Below are 25,057 nucleotides of genomic sequence, written 5' to 3' on the forward strand. Positions count from 1 at the left end.
AATTGACCACATAATATTTAATAAACAAAACAACCTAAGAATTACTGTATTATTGGTTTAATTTGCTCACAAATTGCTTTCACATTAGCTACAGGATATTTAACTATTTGATGTGAAAAACAAGCAAGCATAATAGAGTCGCTTGAAAACTACATTTGATTCTCTCAATTTAAAAGCAAAGTTTTTTTCACTCTTACTTTTACTAATTTTCATTAGTTTAACCTGGAGAGAAGGTAGTTACAATGATTCAATATCATCTGATCTATAGCAGGCTTTCCATTTCCTAGGGAATAAATATGAGTCTATCATAAATAAAACTGATGGACACAGTCGCAGTTCCTTAGCAATTAGTGGGGATGGGCACAGGGAGGGGAATAATTTGCCCCGAAATCAAATTTAGTTTTCAAACCTGTATTTATGATTTTGAAAAGAGCCAAGAACAGAAAAAATTTAAATAGTTATTAGGGGTTTTATGGAAACAGAATAAATGAATGGTTTCAATGGTAAGCCAAATATAAGTATAAAAAAAGATAACTTAGCACTAGCAGGAAACCCTTAGATCTTAAAATAATACATTTCAAAATGAAGACATCCATTCTTGAAAAACAATAACAAAGCCAATCAAAAATGATTTTCCCTTTCTAAGGCCTCTCCAGAGTTTTAAGGCATTGTTTCTCTATTGGCTTTTTTTTTTTTTTTTTGAATCTTTAGTTTGACATTCAACTTTATAGGAGGTATAGAAGAATGTTCTACTTTTATTATTAAAGTATGGTTTAAAATCTTAAATATCCAGGAAGCTCCTTCTCTCTGTGAATTATTCTAATAGTATATAACAATTTTATTTTGCTTGATTTATTTAAATAACATAAATTATTTATTCAGTATCTATGCGACAGTCACTATATTAGGTGCTGTGAAAAAATAGAATAATTAGATATAGTCATTGGCCTGAAGGAAACTCACAACCAAAGGGGAAGAAATGAATATAAAAATAAATTATATACATATAAATATCTGAATATATACGTACGTAAATACATGACGAGATAGAGATGAAAGAAAAGAGGAAAACAGTGAAGTTGAAAAGAAGTTTATTAAGAAATAATACTTCAAACAGTGTCCTATAAAATATAGAAAGAAACTGAAGGAAGCAGTCAGAATTCTGGGGGATTTGGCCAATTCTAGGGATGAGAGATTTTATCACTAAGTTGGGACATTGAAAGGTGTGAGAAGTGAGGGGAAGGTCAGGACTGGTTGAAAACTATTTAAAGGATGCATACAATTCACTAGGGAACAACAGAGGAAAAAAAAAATTCTGGTAAATAAAATAGCATAAGAAAAACATGATTTCCTTAAAGAAAATGAAGGCATATAAAAAACCTAGTACCATACTTTTTTTTTTTTTTTTTTGCATTCTAAAAACTTCAAAAAAAACAAGCAAATGCTATTAGAAGAGTGGGGATTGAACATTTTTAAAAGTTGCATGTTTTTTAAAATCCCTTTAATTTTTTTTCAAAGTGATGCCCATAGGCTGGAAGGCGTCTTTCCCTAACTTTTGCAGGGTTGGGGCAAGAGTACAGTGGAGCGCTACATATCATACAGGGAAATGTTCTACACTGAACTAGAAGACCAGGTAGAAACTTAAAATTATCTACTTGCTGGAAAAGTGGCAATGCATGAAGAGCTGGCCCTGGCCCCTGAAGAGTCGACCACTCCCTTCTTCCCCACCCCAAATTCCATTGACCTGTCCTGTGAGCAGCTGTGCACGAAAGTGGAAACTCCAACCCACACAACCAGCTTCTCTTTATGTAGCTACAAAAAGGCACTTAGTAGTGTGATTCATCTTTGGGAAAAAGGACAGGGGGAGGAGGCCCAAATAACCTTAGACAGTTTGGACAAAGAATTCCAAGGTCTTGTGTGCCCAGATCATGGTTTAGAAGTTGGAGTGTGTTTCCGGTTAGTTGTGTCTCTTAGGTCCCTCGGATTCCTCACCCTGTGGGAGGGGCATGGCTGGAAGAGGGCCAGAGTGGATGATCTCTAAAGCAGTACTACTCATAGAACAGTACTCCAACTGACACCATGAACTACTTGTTACTGTTCCATGATGAGATAATTTGCTTCACCAGAATATAAATGAATGACATCACTAAGCATGTTATTTATTTTTGCTAACATTTTTCTTTAGAACAGCTAGGTAAAGAAACCAATATTAATTTACATTCTGATACAAGCTTCTTATCCTGTCATGGATCCACTCATGAAGTGGTACTGCTCTAAAGTATAAGGCTAAAACTGGGGCCACTCTTGACCAAGTCTAGAGAGTTACAAGAGACCAATACAAGCAAACAAGCTGATTTTTTGATGCACAACATATTCTAATGTAGGATTAACTATCTCCACTGTCCAAGACAGTTCTGTCAGAGGTGAAGTCACTAATGAACTCACATTATATTCTTCCCAGTAACAGCATCAATTTAATTGGATTTAAAATATAAAACGTGAAAATTTTGGACACTAAATTTTTATTCCATAAAGTCAGTCCTAACTTTGTATTCTGTCTTCTTCCAAGATTAGTGCTACTAGTTATAATTACATGCAATGATTATATGAAAAAGATTTTGGTAATCTAATGTAAAACCGTAGATGTGAAGAAATGGAAGTTTTCAACTCAATCTAATTACTTATAGCCAAATAACAAAAGCGATGAATTATAAGACTACTACTGTAGACTACCTGAACTCTGTAACTAGAAGTTTTTATTTCAGTACTATAGAAAAGATCAGATTGGAGGTATAATAGTTGGTCCAATATCTTCTAATTTAAAGAGATCAGAACTATTAGCATTCAAATTTATAGAGTTGATTAATTAGGAGTTATCTCCCGATAACTAGAGTTCTTCCCTTAGGAATCACTCTAAGGGAAGACATTTAATATATTTGCTTCTTTGTTTTAAAGATGTAAGTAAATATTTCACAGAGAGGCTGGCTATCAAAGAAATTTAACCTCAAAAATAGTTCCCTTGATAATTAATCAAAAAATTTATTTAATCTCGGAAATTGCAAGTTCCATCAGAAAACGGATTTATTTAATTTACACACATTTATTTTACACACTTTTTAGAATACAGTGTTTTACAATAACAAGACTATTGAAATGTTAGATTTAATAAATTATTATTTTAAAAAAGAGAATTCCATCAGCAGAGTGAATGTAAGGAGATAATTTTGAAAGAAGTAATTTGAGCTCAACACCTGTAGAGTACAATTCATTCTAACATAGGCTCAAGTGTACAGATCCAGGAAAGGACAATTAGGACCTCTTTAAATCTAATTTCTAGCTCCTGGTCCTAAAACTCATTTGGCTCCAGGGATGATCCAGATGTTCATGTTCATTTTAGCTCAAGACTGAATGAAATCTAAGAATAGAATTCAAGAATGCCCCAACTACAAGAGGTCATGAAGATTGGCTTGTTGATCACTTTCTTTTCATAGATATGGAAACTGAGTTCTGGCGAGAGTAGGTGAATTTTTCAAGACTCACAGAAAAATGAGGTCATGATTTTCTTTCCTAAATCAGGATTCACCCTCTCCCACTGCTGCCCCTAAAACTAATTTTATTAATTACCTTCCTTTAACCACCCAAGCTTACTAAGAATAATAACTTGTGATTGAGTAAGAAGCTCATTCTGTCTAGGATGGACCATCTAGTCTTGGATACATAGCTACATCATTTATTCATTCATTCAGCCAAATACATGCTGAATAACTTCTACATTCAAAGCAGAGCTGGGCATGATGAATCACAGAGAGAGGATTAAAGCATGTTCAGTACCCCTACTATCATCAAAAGTAGTAGTGACTGCTACTAGATAATAAGCTTTTGATAACAGTAAGGGTACTGAACATGCTTTAATCCTCTCTCAGCTATTGGCAACAACACGGATGGGCCTAGAGGGTGTTATGCTTAATGAGATCAGTCAGACAAAGTAAGACAAATACTCTATGTTATCACTTATACTTGAAATCTAAAAAATAAAACAAACAAATATATATATAACAAAACAGAAACAGACTCATAGATATAGAGAACAAACTAGTGGTTACCAGTAGGGAGAAGGAAGGGGAGAGGGGCAAGATATGGGTACGGGATTAAGAGATATAAACTACTATGTATAAAATAAATAAGCCACAAGGATATATTGCACAGTACAGGTAAATATAGCCATTATTTTATAATAACTTTAAAGGGTAGTATAATCTATAAAAATCTTGAATCTCTATGTGGTATAACTGAAACTAATATTCAATATAATATTGTAAATCAATTATACTTCAATTTAAAGAAAGAGAAATAGATACAAATATCCAATGTGATTTTTATTCTAATACAAAAAATGCTATCTTCTTTGAAGGATCAGTTCATAGGTTATTAGAGGAAGTAAAGAGCATATCCAATGGCAGGGTGGTGAGGATGAAGCTTCAAAGTGGAATTGGTGACTGGGACTAAAAGGGTTTCCCTGGGAAAGAGTGGAGATGGAGGCGAGTTGCCAAGGAAAGCTGGCAGCTGAAGGATGGAGCAGAACTGAGTCTAGGATGAAGATATCAAGCCTGGCTGAGAAGCAAAGTTGATAAAAACCTAACCAAGAGAAGGAAAAGGAAAGGGATCAGCTCACCACAGCTACAACCCAGGAGTGTCAGAGCTGAAATAATGTCAGAGTGAAAGAACTTCTTGGTCCAAACCATGTTTATTTGGGAATGACTGGCAGGCTCAATATTCTATTCTGGGTATATATGTTTAGAGTGGGGAGGCAGCGTTCAATGACTGCTGTAAAGACCTCTACTTCTATTTTCTATCTGACAGGGTCACACTGTACAGTGCTTATCAAATCCAACTGATAATGAATGTAGACAGGTCCCACTGGAGTTCTATTCTATTGAGATTTTTTTATGAGGTTTTCAAAGAATTTCATTGTAATATCTCGAAGATGGAACTCTAGGGATGGCAATAATGTATTATATGATTTTATCTATTCATCTTAATCATAGAGAATTTTTGAAAATATATAGAAAATATATAGAAAAACGTAACAGTCACCCATAATTCAACAAAAAGGACCCAAAGTGACTATTGCTAAAATTTTGGTTTCATGTGTGAATGTGTGTGCATGTAGATATATATTATATATATATATATATAAAATATAGGAGGTGATTAAATGATCCCTTTTAGAAAATGATACTGTTATATTGTATGCCTTGGAAACTCAAGAGGCTAAACTTCACTAGTAGTCAAAGAAATACACTTAAAACAGTAATAAACTATATTTCATTTAATAAATTAGAAGTTTAACAATCAATGACAATATCCAGTGTTGGCAAAGGTTTAAGGATATGGGCAAACACTGGTAGAAGTGTAATCGTTTTAACATCTGGTAGTGCAATCAGTCTATATCCATCCAAAGTTTTTGAGATAGCTTTTACTGTGACCTAGGGATGTATAAAAAGGAAGTGACATGAATATATACAAAGTTTTATGAATAAGCATATTCACTAAAGTAATATTTCAAATACTAAATGATTTTAAACAACATAGTTTTCAATACTAATTAAGTAAATGATGATGTGGCTCCATGATGTAAGATACAGCTATGGACCATCATGAAGTGCAGTATGATGTAATTATGGTGTAAAATGTTAATGAAGTGTGTTGAACTTTAAAGGTTCTAAAACTGGTGTGTGTGTGTGTTTGTGTTACATCAAATCTTTTAGGACATACATATGTATTATTTGGTTGTGAAACAATTTTATTAAAATGATAAGAATTAAAATGTTATCTCAGAGATAAAGATGAAACTTTTAGTAATGTGGATAAACTACAGTTTAATGTGAAACTACTCTTTAAGGATAAGAAGAGAAACCATGTGTGCAATAGTCTAGTCCTGCATTTTTGTCTACTATTTCTTCGTGTGTGTGTGTGTGTATTTATACTAGTTTCTGTATTGGTGGATGAGTTTTTTAAGAGTACTTTTATTTTGGAGGTAGAATCAAAGCTGAACTCAGCTCCCCTTTTGCCAACTGCAAAGCAAATAGCAGACAAAAAGGTTTGCTGTATGGGGTTTCCATCTCTGTTCACATAAATTGTACTTCTATTGAAAAGTATATTCTATTTTCTCAAACTTAGAATCTGGGTTGGACTTGCCACTTGCATTGATCAATAGAATACAACAGAATTGACCCTTTGGGACTTCTGAGCCCAGACCTTAATAGTAGTTGTTGGATCTTCTGCTTTTGCTCAGGGAGAACCCAGACACAATATAAGATGTCCAGGTTATACATGTGAATTGAGAGAGAGGCCACGTGAAGAAGAACTGAGGGCTCAGACAAGTGTGGGAGCCCGGCTGATACCACAAGAATAGAGAAGCCCAGTCCTCCCAACCATCCCAGCTGAGTGAGGCAATCTGGAACATTCTAGCTGACCTGATGTTCTAGCCGAATGTAACTGAAGAGGGACCTGTCACTACGCAGAAGAGATAAGCTATCCTTAATGAGGATGTTCGAATATCTGACTGGCAGAGAAAAATGATTGTCATTTTAAGCCACTAAGTTTTAAGTTGTTAATTACGTAGCATAGTTAACTGAAACAGTTAACTATGGGCAGTTAAGTAAATTAGTGTGCTGTAAGAAACATAAGTAGTATCTAGTAAACTAACTCTAAACTAGGTAACTAGCATCCAGAGACATAATTTAGTAGCTAGAATTTGTCATTGAATAGCTCTTTCAAAGACAGATTCTCTTGACATGGAAATGAATCAACATTTTCTATATGTGTTATTTCTATATATGCTATTTCTTATAAGAGGATTTTACCTGTAAATGAATGTCTTATATGCTATTTCCTGTAACATTTTGCTTATATGGTTTTGTCATGTTTATTAATAACATAAAACATGTCCTATGGTTATGTTATATTCTCTGCACGGGATATAAGGTAAGTCATTTAACAAACTAAGGTGACATTTGGCTCTAATTGCAACTTATGGCAGGCTGAATATACAGGGTTCATGAGAAAGAGGTTTGGATTGGAGAAAGAATCCTGCTCCTCCCAGTGATTTGAGGGTGTAAGCAAGTAGTGGGGCAAGATACTTACTCTTTCCCAGTCTCGGATTCCTCATCTCTAAACAGAGGGGAGAAACCTGTTGGCATCTAAATTCCTATCTAATCAAACATTAAGAGTCTGGACTTAAAGTACTAAGGCACACATTTTAGATTGAACATGTATTTTACTTTCCTCTCTTAAACATGTTTCATAATGTAATGAAGGATTACAAATATAGTCCTTAGATTTCTAAAAAATTAATTTGTATGATTTTATGGGGTAACAATGGGAGAGAAGACTGTCATGACTGAGATTTGGTGATTAGTATTAATTCTTTTTATCTAGAAATTATTTCTAAAAGCCAGAATTATATGAGTAAACCCACTTTATAGGGCATCAAGATTCTGCTTTATTTTGTAGGAGTATTTCAGTGCAACCCAGACAAAATATTTTTTAAAATTACCGTAAGCACTTTTAAAAGATGAAAATTAAGCTGGGCACATGCAGGAAAGAATGGTTAGGATGGCAAAGTACTTGAAATTATTAGGTGAAAGAACTGGAATATTTAATCCAGAAAAGAGATTGGGGAAGGGTAGATTATTCTTTGTAGCTCTTAGAGGAAGAACAAGAATGGATGGGTGGAATTAAAGGGAGACAATTTGACTCTTTTATGTGGAAGAACTTCTTAAGAATTCTCTCATAAAGAAGTCGATCAAGCAGAGATTATACAATCATTTGAGAGTCTTCCAGGTAACTTCAAGAACTGGTTTCTGGTTATTCTAAGACTCTAGGAGACTAGTGTATATGCATAAAGATACTTCTGATTTTAAAAAGAAGTTTAGGTAGAAATTTCTCCTCCTGGACCTGGAGCAGTGAAAGGACAAAGGCTCAGGCTGCACTGTTGTGATGGTTTATAAGGCAAATCTCTTCAGAGACGGTAGAACCCACTCCCAGGAAAAGAGTCCCATTACAGGTCTGAAGCATTCACAAGGTTAGCCAACCTTCAAAGACAAGAACACATTTTTCTAAGTGCTCCTGCACCAAAATGACATCAATGTGTTCTTTAACTCTTGTATTTTAAAACCCATGATTTTCTTGTGGTGGGTGCCTCCAAGCCATTGGAGACCTTGAGGATGAGGACTTGCCAAAGCCAATTGTGGCCCGGGCACGTGTGCCAGCTGGATGGCCATGCTTAACTTTGGGTTTCTTATTTTCCTTCTTCTTGCAGCTTTGAGTAACGAACACTTTCTTGGTTTTCTTGAGTCACAAATACAGGACTCTGAAATGAAGTCATCTTTAGAACTCGGCTGTCATAGTGTACCTCTGAGGGAAACTAAATTTGTTTTCCTTTCTAAGCTATTTGACCAAAATTATTTTCCATCTCAGAGCCTCTGTTAAGGAATTCAGAGCTCCCCTTCTGATCCTTCAAAGTTCTAAAAAAGAATACAAGCTTTTCTTTGCCTACTTCATAGCTTGGATGTATGTCCTTATTAATGTTATAAATGCGTGCCATGTCCATGTACTTTCAGATTCCTGGGTAAACTGCTGATGCACTGAAACACAAGCTATAATTATACATAAGAAATGACCAGTATCAAAGTGTTATTAACATTCTGGCTTTTCAGACTGGAATTTTAGTCCTTTTAATTTTCCTATATTCCCTGTCAAACAATAGTAGAGACAAGAGCTGAAGAATTTAGCTTTGTAAAATTTTCCCCACTTGACTAGAATCATAGAACCTAAGGTAAGAAGGACAAACATTTGAAATCATTTATTACAAATCCCCCAATTAATAGTTGAGAAGATATTTGCCTTGAGGTGTTGAATGATTGAGCATAGAAGGCAAGTATCATTATTCCTTTCCCGGGGCTCTTCCAACCACACCCTATTTATTCATAAGACATGTACTCAGCTTCCACAGAACTCCTAAGGCTGTGACTAAGTGCTTGGCTACTATAATGAGAAAGTCTCCTCTTACAGCAGAAAGATCCCAGAAATCAGACTTACTGGTTGAACTAGATACCAAATATAGTGTTATACATAAAATATCCAAATTTAAGCTTCTTTCTCTCCCAAAATTTCAAATGGGAAAAATATCAAAAAATAAAATTATGGTGTATCCATAGCATGTAAGACAAGAAGACTGTTGTTTATAACACCTTTAAATAAAGGAAAACATACAAGAAAATCTTATTATATATATCATGAGTAAGGATAGCATGACAACTGTGAATGTAAGACAGACATGAGGTTCATTTCTATGTGTGGATTTAAGAAATCAGTTTTACATTTAAAAACATTTACATAATTAGCAGCTTCATTTTTTGTTTTCTGAATATTCTGCATAATATAAATTGCTTTCTAATATTCAAGTTTTTATTTAATAATATTTTGGTGGTTTTCTTTCTACTGATTGACATACAAATCATTGTTTTGATATACTTTTATGGCAAAGTTGAAACACATAGGGATTTTCAATTGTTTACCTTAGGCCACCAATATGTGCATTTAAGGAAATATGTATTTCTTGTCTTTGGAGGACCAGTTCAATTCACCACACATTTATTTAGTGCTACTTTATAATGGGCTATCTATGTTTAAGGGCTTAGACCTTCATAATTAAGATTATGAAAAGAAAAAAGATGTAGGGACTTCCCTGGGGCTGCAGTGGTTAAGAATCCTCCTGCCAGTGCAGGGGACACGGGTTCGAGCCCTGGTCCGGGAGGATCTCACATGCCATGGAGCAACTAAGCCCGTGCGCCACAACTACTGAGCCTGAACTCTGGAGCCTATGCGCCACAACTACTGAGCCCATGCACCACAACTACTGAAGCCCGTGCGCCTAGAGCCCGTACTCCACAACAAGAGAAGCCACCGCAATGAGAAGCCCGCGCACCGCAACAAAGAGTAGCCCCCGCTCGCTGCAACTAGAGAAAGCCTGCACACAGCAATGAAGACGCAACGCAGACAAATAAATAAATAAATAAATAAATTTATAAAATAAAATAAACTTATTAAAAAAGAAAAAGAGAAAGGATGTAGTAATGTATATGCAGAACAATGTGATCATGTGCACACAGACTGAAAACTGCAGGAGTCAGGGATTTGCGAGTGGTATCTTGTGCCGAAAGTCTGGAGAGTGTCACAGGGAGGCCATATGGTGATGAAAAATCTAGAAAAGTGAGTGAAGGGCTTGGATTTTATCCTGTCCTATGAAGTCTACTTCCTATCTTCCATCATTTTTCAAAAATTGAGATTACAATGTTAATACATTAAAAGAGTGTTAGGAAAAATAAACTTCTGAGGTAGATAGCCTGGGTTCAAAGCTCAGCTCCTGTACTTTGTATGTAAGTTTGGACAAATGCTTTATCTTTCCATGTCTCAGGTTAGATATTTGTCAAATGGGGATCATAATATTATAGACTTCATTCAGTTTTTATGGGGCATAAATGAATGAATGAGTATAAAGTATTCATATTGAGTAAGTGCTCAATACATCTTGGGTATTATTATTAACATTGCATCTACTAGTATTTGGTATGACAAAAACCCATAATTTATATTTTATTTCAGTGAATCTTTGTCTTATCTCTGGAAACATATTCCTTAAGGCGAAATATTTGTTTGATTTCAATACTATCCTCTTTTGAGACATATATTATTTTAAATGAATTTGGAGCTATAGAGATAAGGTTGCATTCTGAAAAAGAGGATAGGAACCAACCTGATTAGGTCAGAATCTTGGCTCTACTAAATTCTAAGCATTTGACAATAGAAAATAATTTAAATTTAAATAGTTTAAATTCTCAGGGAATTGTTTCCTGAGCTGTAAAGTGGGGATAATATTTCTTTTCCACAGTTATAGTTTTATAGAGGACTATCATTGAATGGGACTAGAAAAGTAAGTAGAAAGCAGACCAGGCAAGGTCTTGCAGATGGTGTTAAGGAATTTGGTCTTTGCTCTACAGGCAATGGGAAGCTATATGAAGATTTTTAGTAGGAAAGAGAAATGATCAAGTGTTAGTTTTTAAAAGATCAAGCTGACAGCAATGTGGGGAATATATTGGAGGAAAATAAGAGTAGGTGGAAGAAGCCCTATCAGAGTCTATTACAGGTGAAAAATAACAATAGCCTAGTTTAAGGTGTGGGTACTAGAAATGGAGAGAGATGTATGGAATGAGACCTATCTTGGAGATAGCGTTAACTGGTGAAGCTAGTTTGGGAGGAGAGGGAATGGGAGGAGTCAAAGATGACAAGCAGGTTTTGCCTTGAACATATGGGTAGAAGGGGGTGCCATTGACTAGGCAGCACTGAGCAGCACTGAATGAAGAGCAAACACTACTGGAGAAACAGGAAGATCACGAGTTCGTTTTAAATATCTGTTGAGTTTAAGGTGTCCGTGAAGCACCTAAATATAGATGTGAAGTAGACAGCTGAATAAATGACCTGGATCTTAAAGGACAGGTGTGGGTTAATGGTATAGATTTGGTATCCATTAGAATATAGGTGCTCATTGAAATCAGAGGAGTGGAATAGATGCCATAGTCCTAGATAGAGAATGAAGAGTAGAGGACAAGAAGACCTAGGACAGACCCCTGAGAAAATTCTTACAGCTCAGTATGGGAAGATGAGCCTTCAAGCAAGACTAAGATTAAATAGCCAGAAAAAAGGAAAATTAAAATTCTCTAAGGTTTAGAAGCTAAAGGAACAGAATTGTATTTTTAATTTTTTTAAAAAAATTTATTTATTTATCTATTCATGGCTGTGTTGGGTCTTCGTTTCTGTGCGAGGGCTTTCTCTAGTTGCGGCAAGCGGGGGCCACTCTTCATCGCGGTGCGCGGGCCTCTCACTATCGTGGCCTCTCTTGTTGCGGAGCACAGGCTCCAGACGCGCAGGCTCAGTAATTGTGGCTCACGGGCCTAGTTGCTCCGCGGCATGTGGGATCTTCCCAGACCAGGGCTCGAACCCACGTCCCCTGCATTGGCAGGCAGATTCTCAACCACTACGCCACCAGGGAAGCCCCCGGAACAGAGTATTTTAAAGAGGAGAAGGCGAATGACTGTTTTGGAGATAACTAAGTGATCTAATAAGCTAAGGAACAAAAAAGTTTCTCCTGGATTTGGTGAAGTAGATGACATTGATAATAATGATGAAAGCAGTTTTGGTGGAATGTAAGGGGAAAATCAGATTGCAGAGGGATGAGTAATTGTCTTTCAGGGTTAAGATCAATGATTGTGAATTTATAAGGAAAAATTTTTTTTAGTACCTTGGGTACAGGCACAGAAAACTCAAAAAGTCATTAATTTGGAGAATGTGGTTTGTTGAAAATGTGAAATGAAAAGAGAAAGGGGGCAGTGATTTTAGGGAAGAGAGTAGTTGCAATGATGACCACGGACTCTGACCTGGATAGGAGAAGAGTAAAGAGCTGACAGATGGGGGAAAGCAGAGGATTTAATAAATCAATGATTCCACTGAGGTTGAAGTTCAGCTGTACTGAGGGTAAATGATCCAATAAGATGGAATTTATAGAAGATTGTGGTCAGAATCTGAGATATTTTAATGATTGTTCTGAAAGGTAGAACAGCTTACGTGCTGACAAAAGAAGGTGTGCACTTTGGGAACTAGCTGTTTCTTTGTTATCAAAAGTGGGCCTGAGGCCTTGATATCAAGTACTCAATTATGCCTCCAAAGGTAGGGTACTATTATGATTGGTTGAGAGCTAATGTCCCAGAGGAGACTCTAAGTAGAGAGCAATGGGGCCCTAAACTATACATAGAAAATTTGGATGACTGTGTCTGGAGCTTAAAAGAGAGGTCTGAGTTAACAGTACAGTTCTGATGTTTGTATAGGTAGTCAAAAGATCAAAAGGAATCATTTCAGGGTAATAAAACCTATTTTTTTTTTTTATATTTCAATATATGTTGACACAGAATGTAATATTTTTTAGGACACAGAATGTAATATATTTAGGACACAGAATGTAATATTTAGGACACAGAATGTAATATTTTTTTCTACTATAAACAAAATACATATTCAATATATTAGAAATCACTGATAAGCCAAAAGAGGAAAATGAAAATAACCTATAATCCCACCATAAAATACTTACTTGACAACAGGTCTCTCTCTTGGAGGTATATGCATATCTATTTAATTTTAATAAAGACAGGCTTGTATTGCACATATTATTGTGCAATATTTTTTCACTAAGGTATATATCATTAATACTTTTCAGGTCACTACATATCTATCTACTTCATAATTTTTAATACTCCACAAAGCAATACCTATTTGTCCAGCCCCAGATACAATAAAATATTCAAAGGACGTATTCTAGTTTTTATTTCCAAGTTGAAAAAGAGAAGCTTTCAAAGCACTAACTAGATGTGTGATTTGTCTCTTCTCTCAAAGCCATAGTGTTGAAAGGATTGGATTAGTGGATCTGTAAAATTTCTTATAGCTCTATAATTTCAATTCTGTTCTATTTTATTCTCTTCTATTTTAAAACACTAACTGGTAACATCCTAGTAAATTCAGTATGTGGTCAATGTATTCATCTGATTATACTTAGAAGAAAACTGGGACAGAGAACGTTAAGTGGCTAACACTGATTTCTTGGGAGAATAAGAGCCAGGGTTAGGAACAGAGCCCCAGATGCCTCGCTCCAGTATGCTGTGTTCTCAGCTACTCAGCAGAATCAGGAAGGTAACCCCACCCTGCCACTCTGAAACACTGACTTACCCAATTTGAACCTCCGAGGTTTTTGAGGTTTCGGCAACACTAACTTTTATGGGCAAAAGCCTGCTTTCCAATCCCAGTGTGGCTTTGTTCTGGACATCCCCCCTTTTTCTAGGCCAGGATTCCAGCTCAGCATTGGCAATAAACCTCTGTACTCTGGATCCTGGAGTCGTATCTTGCCTTGTTGTCAGATCCCATTTTAATCTTTAGTGACTATTCTGTTGGGTCACTCCACTGAAGCTGATTCCAATATTATATTCATTTTGACTTTTCTTTTGCAGACAGTTTTTGTCATGGTGTAATTTGTTTGGGGGCAGATTGGAGTCTGTGATTATAGACTAGCATTACATTAGTCAGTGCAAGCCTTGGCATTTACAGCTGCTTCTCTTTTGTGGTACCTTTTAAAAGTTAAGTTTCATTAAACTTTTATGAATATATAATATTTATGTATGGTCAACAATAAAGGGAAAATGCTCTATGGAATTCATGAGCAAAATCTGAACTCAAATTAGGGAAGACTGTCAATTTTCCTGATTAACATTTAAACCAATATTAAGATTGAAAGGATATCAGGAGTCTTCAATGAATGAATCTAATTGGGAAGATTTTTTTATACACGGGTCCACTTGATGCTAAACAATCCTTATTCCATGAAGTACATCAAGGTAGCTATTCCATAATCTTCCTGGGTTATGGAGGAAATATAAGTTCATTTGAAAAATCATCATATCTTTACGACATGTTCTGTTATTTGTACACAGGTAATATATGCTCATAAATAAGCTGGCAATTTTGTACAGAGTTGCCAAAAAATTGTTAAAGCCTTGCTTAAAATTTGGGTGAACAAAAATACCGTCAAAAAGCAATTGCTCTTAGAATGTTTGATGATGGATATTCAAGAAGCCTTTAAAGTATGGTAAACATTTCCCCTTTTAAAAATATGAAGACAGAGGGGGTGCGGAAGGGAGCAGCCGGGCGGTGGAAGCGCGAGCGGGAGGCCGGCCGCGGTCCCGACTTTGCCGCCGCCGCCGCCGGGGCTCGCCCGGGGATGTCTCAAGACCCCCAAGCACCACGCGGCGGCCGCCGTCCCGGCCTCTGAGGGCCGCCACGTCCCGGCAGCGCGCGTAGGCTGAGGGCTGCTCGGTGCGGGCTGGGGGCGCCCGGGGAGGGGCTGCCCAGGCCCCGCGTTTCCCCCTTCACCGCGGCCGGCGCCGGGCCAGGAGGCTGCGCGGCGCCGGGCTCTGAAGCGTGGAGGGAGTTCTGTACACGTGGACCAACCATCTCACAGGTTGGCAGCCTCGCTGGTTTGTTTTAGGTAATGGAATCCTGTCCTACTATGATTCTCACAAAATGATGTTTGCAAAGGGAGAAAAGGAAGTATAAAGATGGCAGTTTGTGGAATTAAAGTCCATTCAGCAGACAACACAAGAATGGAATTAATCATTCCAGGAGAGCAGCATTTCTACATGAAGGCAGTGAATGCAGCTGAAAGACAAAGGTGGCTGGTGGTTCTGGGGAGCTCCAAAGCCTGTTTGTCTGATACTAGGACTAAAAAAGAAAAAGAAATAAGTGGAACCAGTGAATCTCTGAAAACCAAAATGTCTGAGCTTCGCCTCTACTGTGACCTCCTAATGAAGCAAGTTCATACGATCCAAGAATTTGTTCACCATGATGAGAATCATTCATCTCCCAGCATAGAGAACATGAATGAAGCCTCTTCTCTGCTTAGGGCGGCGTGTAATACATTCATCATAACGCTTGAGGAATGCGTGAAGATAGCGAATGCCAAGTTTAAACCCGAGATGTTTCAGCTGTGCCATCCGGATCCCTTAGTTTCTCCTGTGTCACCTTCTCCTGTTCAAATGATGAAGCGTTCAGAGAGGAGTAGCCACTCTATAAAAGAAACAGTGTCTACACTTCACCGACTCTCCCAGCGGCGCCGAAGAACCTACTCAGATACAGACTCCTGTAATGATGTTCCTCTCGAAGACCCAGATAGACCTGTTCACTGTTCAAGAAATACACTTAATGGAGATTTGGCAACAGCAATCATTCCTGAAGAAAGCAGACTTATGGCCAAAAAAAAATCTGAATCGGAAGATCCTCTTCCATCCTTCTCTTCCTGAGGAAACGGAAGTACCCAACTTCCTCTAAGTATTGCTCTGCAAAAGCTGCTGTAATTAAACTATGTTATAGGGAGTAATTTTTCCCTTAGGATTTCTCTGCACTTTATAGACTATTGTAAAACAAACAAACAAAAAAACAGCCCACATACCTTTGAAGTGTATTTTATCTTTATATAGTTTATTTGCAAGAGTATTTTCCTAATAACTTCACGGTATGAATGGGTATCTTTTTGTTTTTTGAACAAATGATGGTGTAACGTTTTGACATCTGTCAGGACAAATGTAGATATTTTTCTAAAAAACTGTGAGGGACTGACATCTTAGTCAGTGTGTATTGTAGCTTATAAACATGAAATCTTATAAACCTAAGGTTTCAGTTTGACAGAAGTGTGATATATGTAACTTGTGCCATGGACCAAATGGTCACTTTACCCCAGCTGAAAGTGAGTTACGGTCGCAGCTTGATGGTGTTTGTTTTATATTCCTTTAAGCAAAAAGGAAACATTTAATATTCAAAATATTTTTACCCCAAATACCATGACATTGAGGATTTTTTAAAAACCAGATTGTGCTGTCCTTTGTATATGAAGTTGATACTACTGATTTGTCAATACCAAATATTGGGTTAAAGTATTTAATTTTTACTTATTTATTTTTCTGTTGCATCAAAAAAAATGATTGCATCCTAACTTCTATGACCTACCAAATTTAAGATGTGTATACCTTGTTATTTACATTGTTCTAGAAAAGAGGTTAATATTGTAGTGACCTTGCTCACTTCCACCAGAGAAATAAATGACTTGCAATGGAAGAGGATTTTAGTGCTTTTTTCCGAAAATAGACATAAGCTGCTGTTGTAAGGTATTAATGTTTGCAGCTCTTTAGAATATCTAGACATTTTTTATTTATGAATATTTTTAAAAAAGGAATCTGTCAAGGTGACTGCCCTACATAACTTGAGAACGGCATTATTTTATTTATTTATTTATTTATTTATTTATTTATGGCTGTGTTGGGTCTTCGTTTCTGTGCGAGGGCTTTCTCTAGTTGAGGCAAGTGGGGGCCACTCTTCATCGCGGTGCGCGGGCCTCTCACTATCGTGGCCTCTCTTGTTGCGGAGCACAGGCTCCAGACGCGCAGGCTCAGCAATTGTGGCTCACGGGCCTAGTTGCTCCGCGGCATGTGGGATCTTCCCAGGCCAGGGCTCGAACCCGTGTCCCCTGCATTGGCAGGCGGATTCTCAACCACTGCGCCACCAGGGAAGCCCTAGAACGGCATTATTTAATTAAAGAACAAATAGCATTTTTTGGTAGTGCCTGTCCATACCTATTGTCAGTGTTTGCCTTGTAAACTGTTTTTTCAGTTCACTTTGGAGTGATGGTTTTGTCCAAGGTTTTGGATGAGGAGCACTTTAAAACAAACTGGTTTGTTGTTTTTAAGTTAATCATATGTTTAATAAATATGTTGTTTTTGCATTCAAAAAAAAATATGAAGACAGAAATGTAATAAACCACTATTTTTTTCCAGGGAAATTTCTTACTAAAATTTTTTCTTAAACGATAAAAAGGCTATTCAAATGCTCCAATTTCTAAGCTGACCTCCAATCTAATGTTCGAATCTAGACTTTTTGGTCATTTCTATTTGGAGTTCACTAGTCACTTCACACTAAGTATATATGAATCAAAATTTGATTTCCTCTCATCATAAACCTGTTACTTCTCGGTTTCCAGTCATGGTCAATGATGTGTCCCTTATTTTATATAAGTGTAAAATTTTATATTATTTTGACTTTTTCTTTTAACAATCATATCTAATAAAAATTTGGTGATGCCTCCATTCTCCCCCTGATGCACCCAATAATTTAGCATAAGTTGAAATACATGCATAGGACTCAATATTTGACATATCATTATTTTAAACAAGTTATAGAGTCACACAAATTTCTTCTTAGAGAGGCAGAGAGAGACAGGACGATACAGAGAGTTTGGGCTTCATTTCCTCAAAATTTATACTATGTACTTAAAACTTGGATAGCCCTAGGCCAGCATCTTGTAATTTTCAAATATTGATACTTTTTATAACATAATGAGGTGTTTTGCTCATTTTTCATCTTTTCACTAGTTTTGGCCTATTTATTATTATACTGAAAGATTTATGTCATACTTTTTTTCCAAAACCTTTTTGGAAAACTCTTTTAAAGCTAACACTCTATTAAAAAGGATAGAGAGAGATTAACTTAGATCAAATAAACCAAAATAATTTTTAAAAGAAAAAAATATGTTCAACTATAAAGGGAATTTTTCATATTGTGTGTGTGTGTGTGTTTTAATACACAGAACAAGGAATGTGTAAAATACTCAGAAGTAGTACTTCTCTAAAGCCAATCAGAACTGATTAAACAGATAGGCATTACTTTGAGAAGAGCTAAAAATTATGTTATAGATGGATATTTAATGACATGAAAAAATGTTCATGGCATAAAATCTAATAAAAATATTATAAAACAATATGTACAATACACACCTGTTTTAATTAAAATAAAGATGTGTGTGACTCTAAACCAAAGACCTGAGAGATGAAGAGACCTGAGAGACGTATATCAAACAGCTTTACTAGCAATAAAGCTAAAATTTGTATCTCTGTCACTTTGTATCTATGCTCATATGTAATATTCTTTTCAAGTAAAGTTGTTGACTGATTTTGATACCAGGGTTATGCTGGCTCATAAAAATAGATGTGGAATGCACACTATTTCTAAAGGAACTTGTATATTCTTGGATTTTTTTTTTCCATTAAATATTTGATAGAGTTCACCAATGAATCCATCTAGGCCTGGAGTTCTCTATGTGAGGAATTTTATTATTATAAATTTAATTTATTTAACAAACAAGGCTGTTCAGATTTTCTGATTCTTCTTATATTAGTTTTGGTAATTTGTGAAGTGAAATAAAGCACATCTTGAGTGGGAGAGGAAGAGGGAACGAGAAGGAAATGAAAAAGACAGGTACTCCTGTGATCATTGGGAGGAAGGAGTGAGGTGTAAGAAGAGGCTAGAAGTGTGAATTTGCTACCTAGTTAGTTATCTGCAGGTGGCACATATTCCTTGTGTACTGAGAAAAGACATGAAAAATGCCTAATCTGAAATGAGTTAAAGTACTCCCAATGACTTAAGAGTTTAATAGCTTCTGCATCTCTGATTTCCAAGATTGAATTCAACAATTACAGGTCTTAAAAATAAAAATGGAATTTAATCTATAAAGAGAAGATCGTATTACTTGCAACAAAGCTTAATGACTCTACAAGCCATCTATCTCAGTAAAACTGTCAAAAAAGTTAATTTGCGTGTCCACTTTCACTAAATTAAGTTGTGTTTTAACATTTTATATGCTCTTCATAAGTGTGAAGTTTTACTTTTAAATACTGGCCAAGTAAACCAAACCAAACCAAGTACATCTATTTTTTTTTATATAGATCTTTACTGGACTATAATTGCTTCACAATACTGTGTTAGTTTCTGTTGCACAACAAAGCAAATCAGCCATATGCATACACATGTCCCCATATCCCCTCCCTTTTGAGCGTCCCTCCCATCCTCCCTATCCCACCCCTCTAGGTCATCGCAAAGCACCGAGCTCATCTCCTGTGCTATGCTGCTGCTTCCCACCAGCCAACTATTTTACATTCGGTAGTGTATATATGTCCATGCCGCTCTCTCACTTTGCCCCAGCTTCCCCCTTCCACCCCATGTCCTCAGGTCCATTCTCTATGTCTACCTCTTTATTCCTGCCCTGCAACTAGGTTCATTCGTACCATTTTTCTTTTCTTTTTTTAGATTCCATATATATGCATTAGCATACGGTGTTTGTTTTTCTCTTTCTGACTTACTTCACCCTGTATGACAGACTCTAAGTCCATCCACCTCACTACAAATAACTCAGTTTCGTTTCTTTTTATGGATGAGTAATATTGCATTGTATATATGTGCCACATCTCCTTTATCCATTCATCTGTTGATGGACATTTAGGTTGGTTCCATGTCCTGCCTACTGTAAATAGTGCTGAAATGAACATTGTGCTATATGTATCTTTTTGAATTACGGTTTTCTCAGGGTATATGCCCAGTAGTGGGATTGCTGGGTCATATGGTAGTTCTACTTTTAGTTTTATAAGGAAGCTCCATTCTGTTTTCCATAGTGGTTGTATCAATTTATATTCCCACCAACAGTGCAGGAGGTTTCCCTTTTCTCCACACCCTCTCCAGCATTTATTGTTTCTAGATTTTTTGATAATGGCTATTCTGACCGGTGTGAGGTGATACCTCATTGTAGTTTTGATTTGCATTTCTCTAATAATAGACCAATGGTACAGGATAGAATGCCCAGAGATAAACTCATGCACATATGGGCACCTAATTTACGACAAAGGAGGCAAGAACATACAGTGGAGAAAAGACAGCCTCTTCAATAAGTGGTGCTGGGAAAACTGGACAGCTACATGTAAAAGAATGAAATTAGAACACTACCTAACACCACCTAACACCATACACAAAAATAAACTCCAAATGGATTAAAGGCTTAAATGTAAGACCAGACACTATAAAACTCTTAGAGGAAAACAGGAAAAACACTCTTTGACATAAACCACAGCAAGATCTTTTCTGACCCACCTCCTAGAGTAATGGAAATAAAAACAAAAATAAACAAATGGGACTTAATTAAACTTAAAAGCTTTTGCACAGCAAAGGAAATAAACAAGACGAAAAGACAGCCCTCAGAATGGGAGAAAATATTTGCAAATGAAACAACAGACAAAGGATTAATCTCCAAAATATACAAACAGCTCATGGAGCTCAATATCAAAAAAACAAACAATCCAGCTGAAAAATGGGTGGAAGACCTAAATAGACATTTCATCAAGGAAGACATACAGATGGCCAAGAGGCACATGAAAAGATGCTCAACAGTACATCTATTTTTAAGAGGATTTGTCATACCTTAGAGTTCACCTGAATCCTACTAAGAATTATGGCAGAGGTGGGATGGGGAGGAGTGGCAACTTAGAAATTTGAGTGATGAGATCAAATAGAACACATTAGATTATATGTTAGTCCTGAAATTTGGATATAAACTTATGCAAAGGAAAAGTCACACATAAACATTTGTCATTTAAACAAAATTTCAAGTGCTCTGCAATGCTGTAAGTGTTATAGACATTTTTACAACCACAACAGAAAATATTATAATAATCAAACAAATGGAAAATGCAAGTCTGGATCAATATGCAAAACTAATGGAAGCCATAAAGTTTTAGAGGACGCATTTACGACTGTCACAGTTTATTCGAACAGTATGTGTCTTGGCACCCAGAGAACAATCCTCCTAGTCTCCTCCGGCATCAAGGTTCCTAGCTCAAAAATCAGAATTCTTACTTGAATGACAGTTTGACAATTTTGTATTTATCAAAAGGAATGAAATCTAAAGCGACTATGAAAGAATAGTTTGCATGTTCTCATTGAACAAACATTTGTAAATTGACCTCTGCTTATGTAAATTACCAAGTTGAGAGATGGTAATAGGTTGGACAACTTTTATGCCAATTTTAAAATTCCCACCACCTTTTGGCTCTGGCTATCGCTGTGACAACCAGCAGTCTTCAGATATATCTTAACAGTTCCTCATTTCTTGCTTTTTGCCCTAGGGCTTCTCTTATGTCTGAATACAGGATGCTGTGGGAGCTGACGCAGCCTTTCTGGAACAGCTAGAGAGATAATATCTTGCTTGACGTGCGGTAGACAGGAGTCAGGGGATAAAAATCCCTCTCTCGAATGCCCTTAGACTGACAGTTCTGAGACATATTCTTAGTCTTCAGAAACTCTGCAGGGAAATTTAGTTCTGGTTGTTCATAGCAGAACCAAGTCAATAATGCACCTTTGGATTAGTCTTCCTTTCTTTCCCAGTTTACTCTTGCAATTCCACGACTCTGGGTCCCTGGGATCACTTCACACATGTAAGACTGTCTCAAGCTCTGCTTTTTGGGAGAACCAAAACTAAACATTATTTTAAAATGTGGAAGTTTCCCTTCCTACCACAAGAAACTCATGTGCTATATATATTTTTAGTTTAGCTCAAGCACAAGAAATACTGTTAGTATTATATCATGCGAAACAATTTTGTGCAAAATAATCACTAATTGTGTCACAAAACTTGTCCTTAAAGCAAGTGGCAGAGTTGGAATTCAAAGTCAGATTTGCTTACATCATCATTTATGTCTCAATAAGAGTAAGAGGGTGTGCTCAAATAAGGCAATCAAGGAGAGTTGGATAAAGACATGTTTACCAAGGTATAGGTAGGGTTAAGGAAATCCAAAGAGGGATAGTAAACTGACCCTGGGGTCAGGAACAGCAGAGATCCATTATTACTCCTGAACTGAAGAGGAGAGGGGAGGGAGTAATCAACAGAATGTGGAGATAGTAGCTCTATGGAGGGGGCTACCTTTCAAGATCTGCCACTTTGAGGACAAGAAAGCAGCCAAGCCACTGCAACCTAGCAAGGAGGGAGCTAGGGGAGCAAGTACCGCACCGCCCATCATACACTGGAGGGAGAAGTCCACTGGGAAAGTAAGTAAAATCCTGTCCTAGCCATAATCCTGAGTTCCAATGGGATAAGAGATTGTGGTCAAAACAGACTGGTTAGTGGGGACCAAATTCTGATAATGCTTGACCCACTAACCTGGAGCAGAGATGGGCTACAAAGGACAGGGGAGTATTATGGAGGTCAGCAGCCGCTGACAAAGTCAAAGAGGGCTTTGCTACCTCATCCTTGGTGACGCTGATGAAATAGAAAAGAAAGTGGGACTAACAACAGACAAAGGAATAATTTAACAGTGATTAGAGTCTGGGGCCCCAGAGGACCACAGATAGAAGAAGACTCCCCTCCAGAGTAGAATCAAAACCTACTTGATTCTAAGAATGCAAAGAACTTCTCACATCTCCAAAATAGGGACAGGAGGGTACTGTCCATGTTAAGATTGCTCAGGAGGATTTTTGAATTAACACAGAATAATGGTTGTTTTATGTCTCCTATTCTTCCCCTTTCTGAATCAGAGCTTGTGGAGTGGTTTTTCTGTCCCTGGTTTTAACACTGTGCAATGCGTGTGGAAGGGAACAGATAACTAGTTTTATTACTTATTGGCTGCTGGAACAGGAATCATGTTCAAATCTGAAGAAGAGGACAGAAAATCACCTGAAGATCCTGGACTTTGAGCAGTATACAGTGACGGCGTATGTCTTCGGGATATTTCTCAGGGGGACGTCAGCATGGAGAGGAGAAAGTGGATATTTGGTGAGTACAATTATGGACTCTGGCATGACTGGCCCAATGCTGACCAATATCTGTGTTTTCTTTTTGCTTAGTCCACAGCTAGACTACATTTCCCAGCTTTACTACAGAGACTTGTGGCCAAACAATAGGTATCATTATTAAATGTGAATGGATGTAATGACTGCCATCCTTGAGGAATAAAGAGCTTTTTCCACACATGCTCTCTTTTCTTTGCCTGAAGCCTGGATACAAAGATCGTGTGAAGGACTCTGAAGCCCTATGTAATCAGAGGGGTTTGAGTTTGAAAATCATTTTGCAGAATGTAAGTTAATTGGATATAAAGTGAGAAAGAAGGAGGTTTCTATTTTGGAAATTTACTGACTGGGGTTCTTTTTATTGGTGGCAGTCAGCTTTATATGATTAATATAAAGAGAAGGCATTCAATTTAATGTTACATAAAATAAAGTAATTAAAACACAATAAGTTAGAAGAAAATAAAGAAAACAAATCATTGCAGAAATTTTAAGATGTTTCTTTGAGATAAAAAAAAAGTAAAATGAAATGTTTATGACAAGGAAAGAAACCCACTAAAAATAATAACAGTAATAAAAGGAGTATAGCTCTAGATGAAGCAGAGATTAACTATTAAGAAAACAAAATGAACAACTGGATGTGCCAATTTTGAAATTTTAAATAGATGAACAACTTCCTAGAGAAATAAAACTTACAAAAACTGGATCAAATCAAAAGAAGAAAATTGACATATTACTGTTAAATAACCACACGTACACATACACACCCTCACACACCCAGCTATTTTTTGAGTTGAAACATACCAAAGATTCAAGGGACAGAATTACAAAGTTTTCCAGAAAACAAAATATCAGAGATTGTTCCACAACTTTATGAGACCAGTATAACTTTAATGCCCAAACAAGATTTGGATATAACAAGAGAGGACAAATAACAAGCTGATCTCATTTCTGAACATATATTCCAAAAAAAGAGAAAAACATATAAAGCAATATATTTAAAAAAACATTATGGCAAGATTGTGCTTATCCAGCAATGTACACTGAATTCAATTCGGAAAAAAAAATCATTATAAAAATATATTAAAGGGGACAAACCATATAATAATCTCAGTATATTTAGAAATGTTTTGTTAAAATTTAATATTCATCAATGATGAAAACCATGGTACACTAGGAAGGAGCTTAGGCTGAAAACGGGAAACTACAAAATACTTTCCATGAATGTCTAAGATACAGTCTTTTCAAAACTAGGATTAAGACAAAGATTAACACTTCTAGTCAATGTTGTAGTGGGGCAAAAAAAAAAGAATAAAGATATGTGGACTGAAAAAGAAGAAAACCAGCATTTTAAGCACAAATGAAACACCATTTACATGGAAATCAAGAAAAAAACTATGTTTTTTGTAAATTGTTCAAATGATTAATAGAGTGAAGCAAGGTAGTTAGATATATGATAAAAATTCTGCTCCTGGGTATGTACCACAAAGAAATTCTCAGAATACAAGGGTATGATATTAGGAATTACTGAAGCAGTATTTGTGTTGGGTGTTAGAGTATTGGAGACATCATGAGTCACTCATCCTTGAGAGTTGTAGATAGTAGTGTAAGTGGAAAGACATGTGGGATATTATGAAATAACTGGAAGCAATTTATAGATGCAATATAGCAAAATTTGTGGAATGCAACTAATGCAGCACTGAAAGAGAAATCTGTAATCTTTAAATACTTATATTAACAATGA

General features: G+C 36.4%; 1 protein-coding gene across 1 annotated transcript; it reads left to right on the forward strand.

The window, feature by feature from the left end:
• Positions 1-1,672: 1,672 nt before the first annotated feature.
• LOC133092990 (pleckstrin homology domain-containing family A member 3-like) lies at positions 1,673-15,962 on the forward strand. The gene is given in 4 exon segments (XM_061192744.1): positions 1,673-1,956; positions 14,783-14,960; positions 15,091-15,177; positions 15,180-15,962. Coding segments are annotated over 4 exon segments (1,332 nt in total).
• The last annotated feature ends 9,095 nt before the right edge of the window (positions 15,963-25,057 follow it).

Source organism: Eubalaena glacialis, chromosome 6 (assembly GCF_028564815.1).
Source record: "Eubalaena glacialis isolate mEubGla1 chromosome 6, mEubGla1.1.hap2.+ XY, whole genome shotgun sequence".
Taxonomy (NCBI): Eukaryota; Metazoa; Chordata; class Mammalia; order Artiodactyla; family Balaenidae; genus Eubalaena; species Eubalaena glacialis.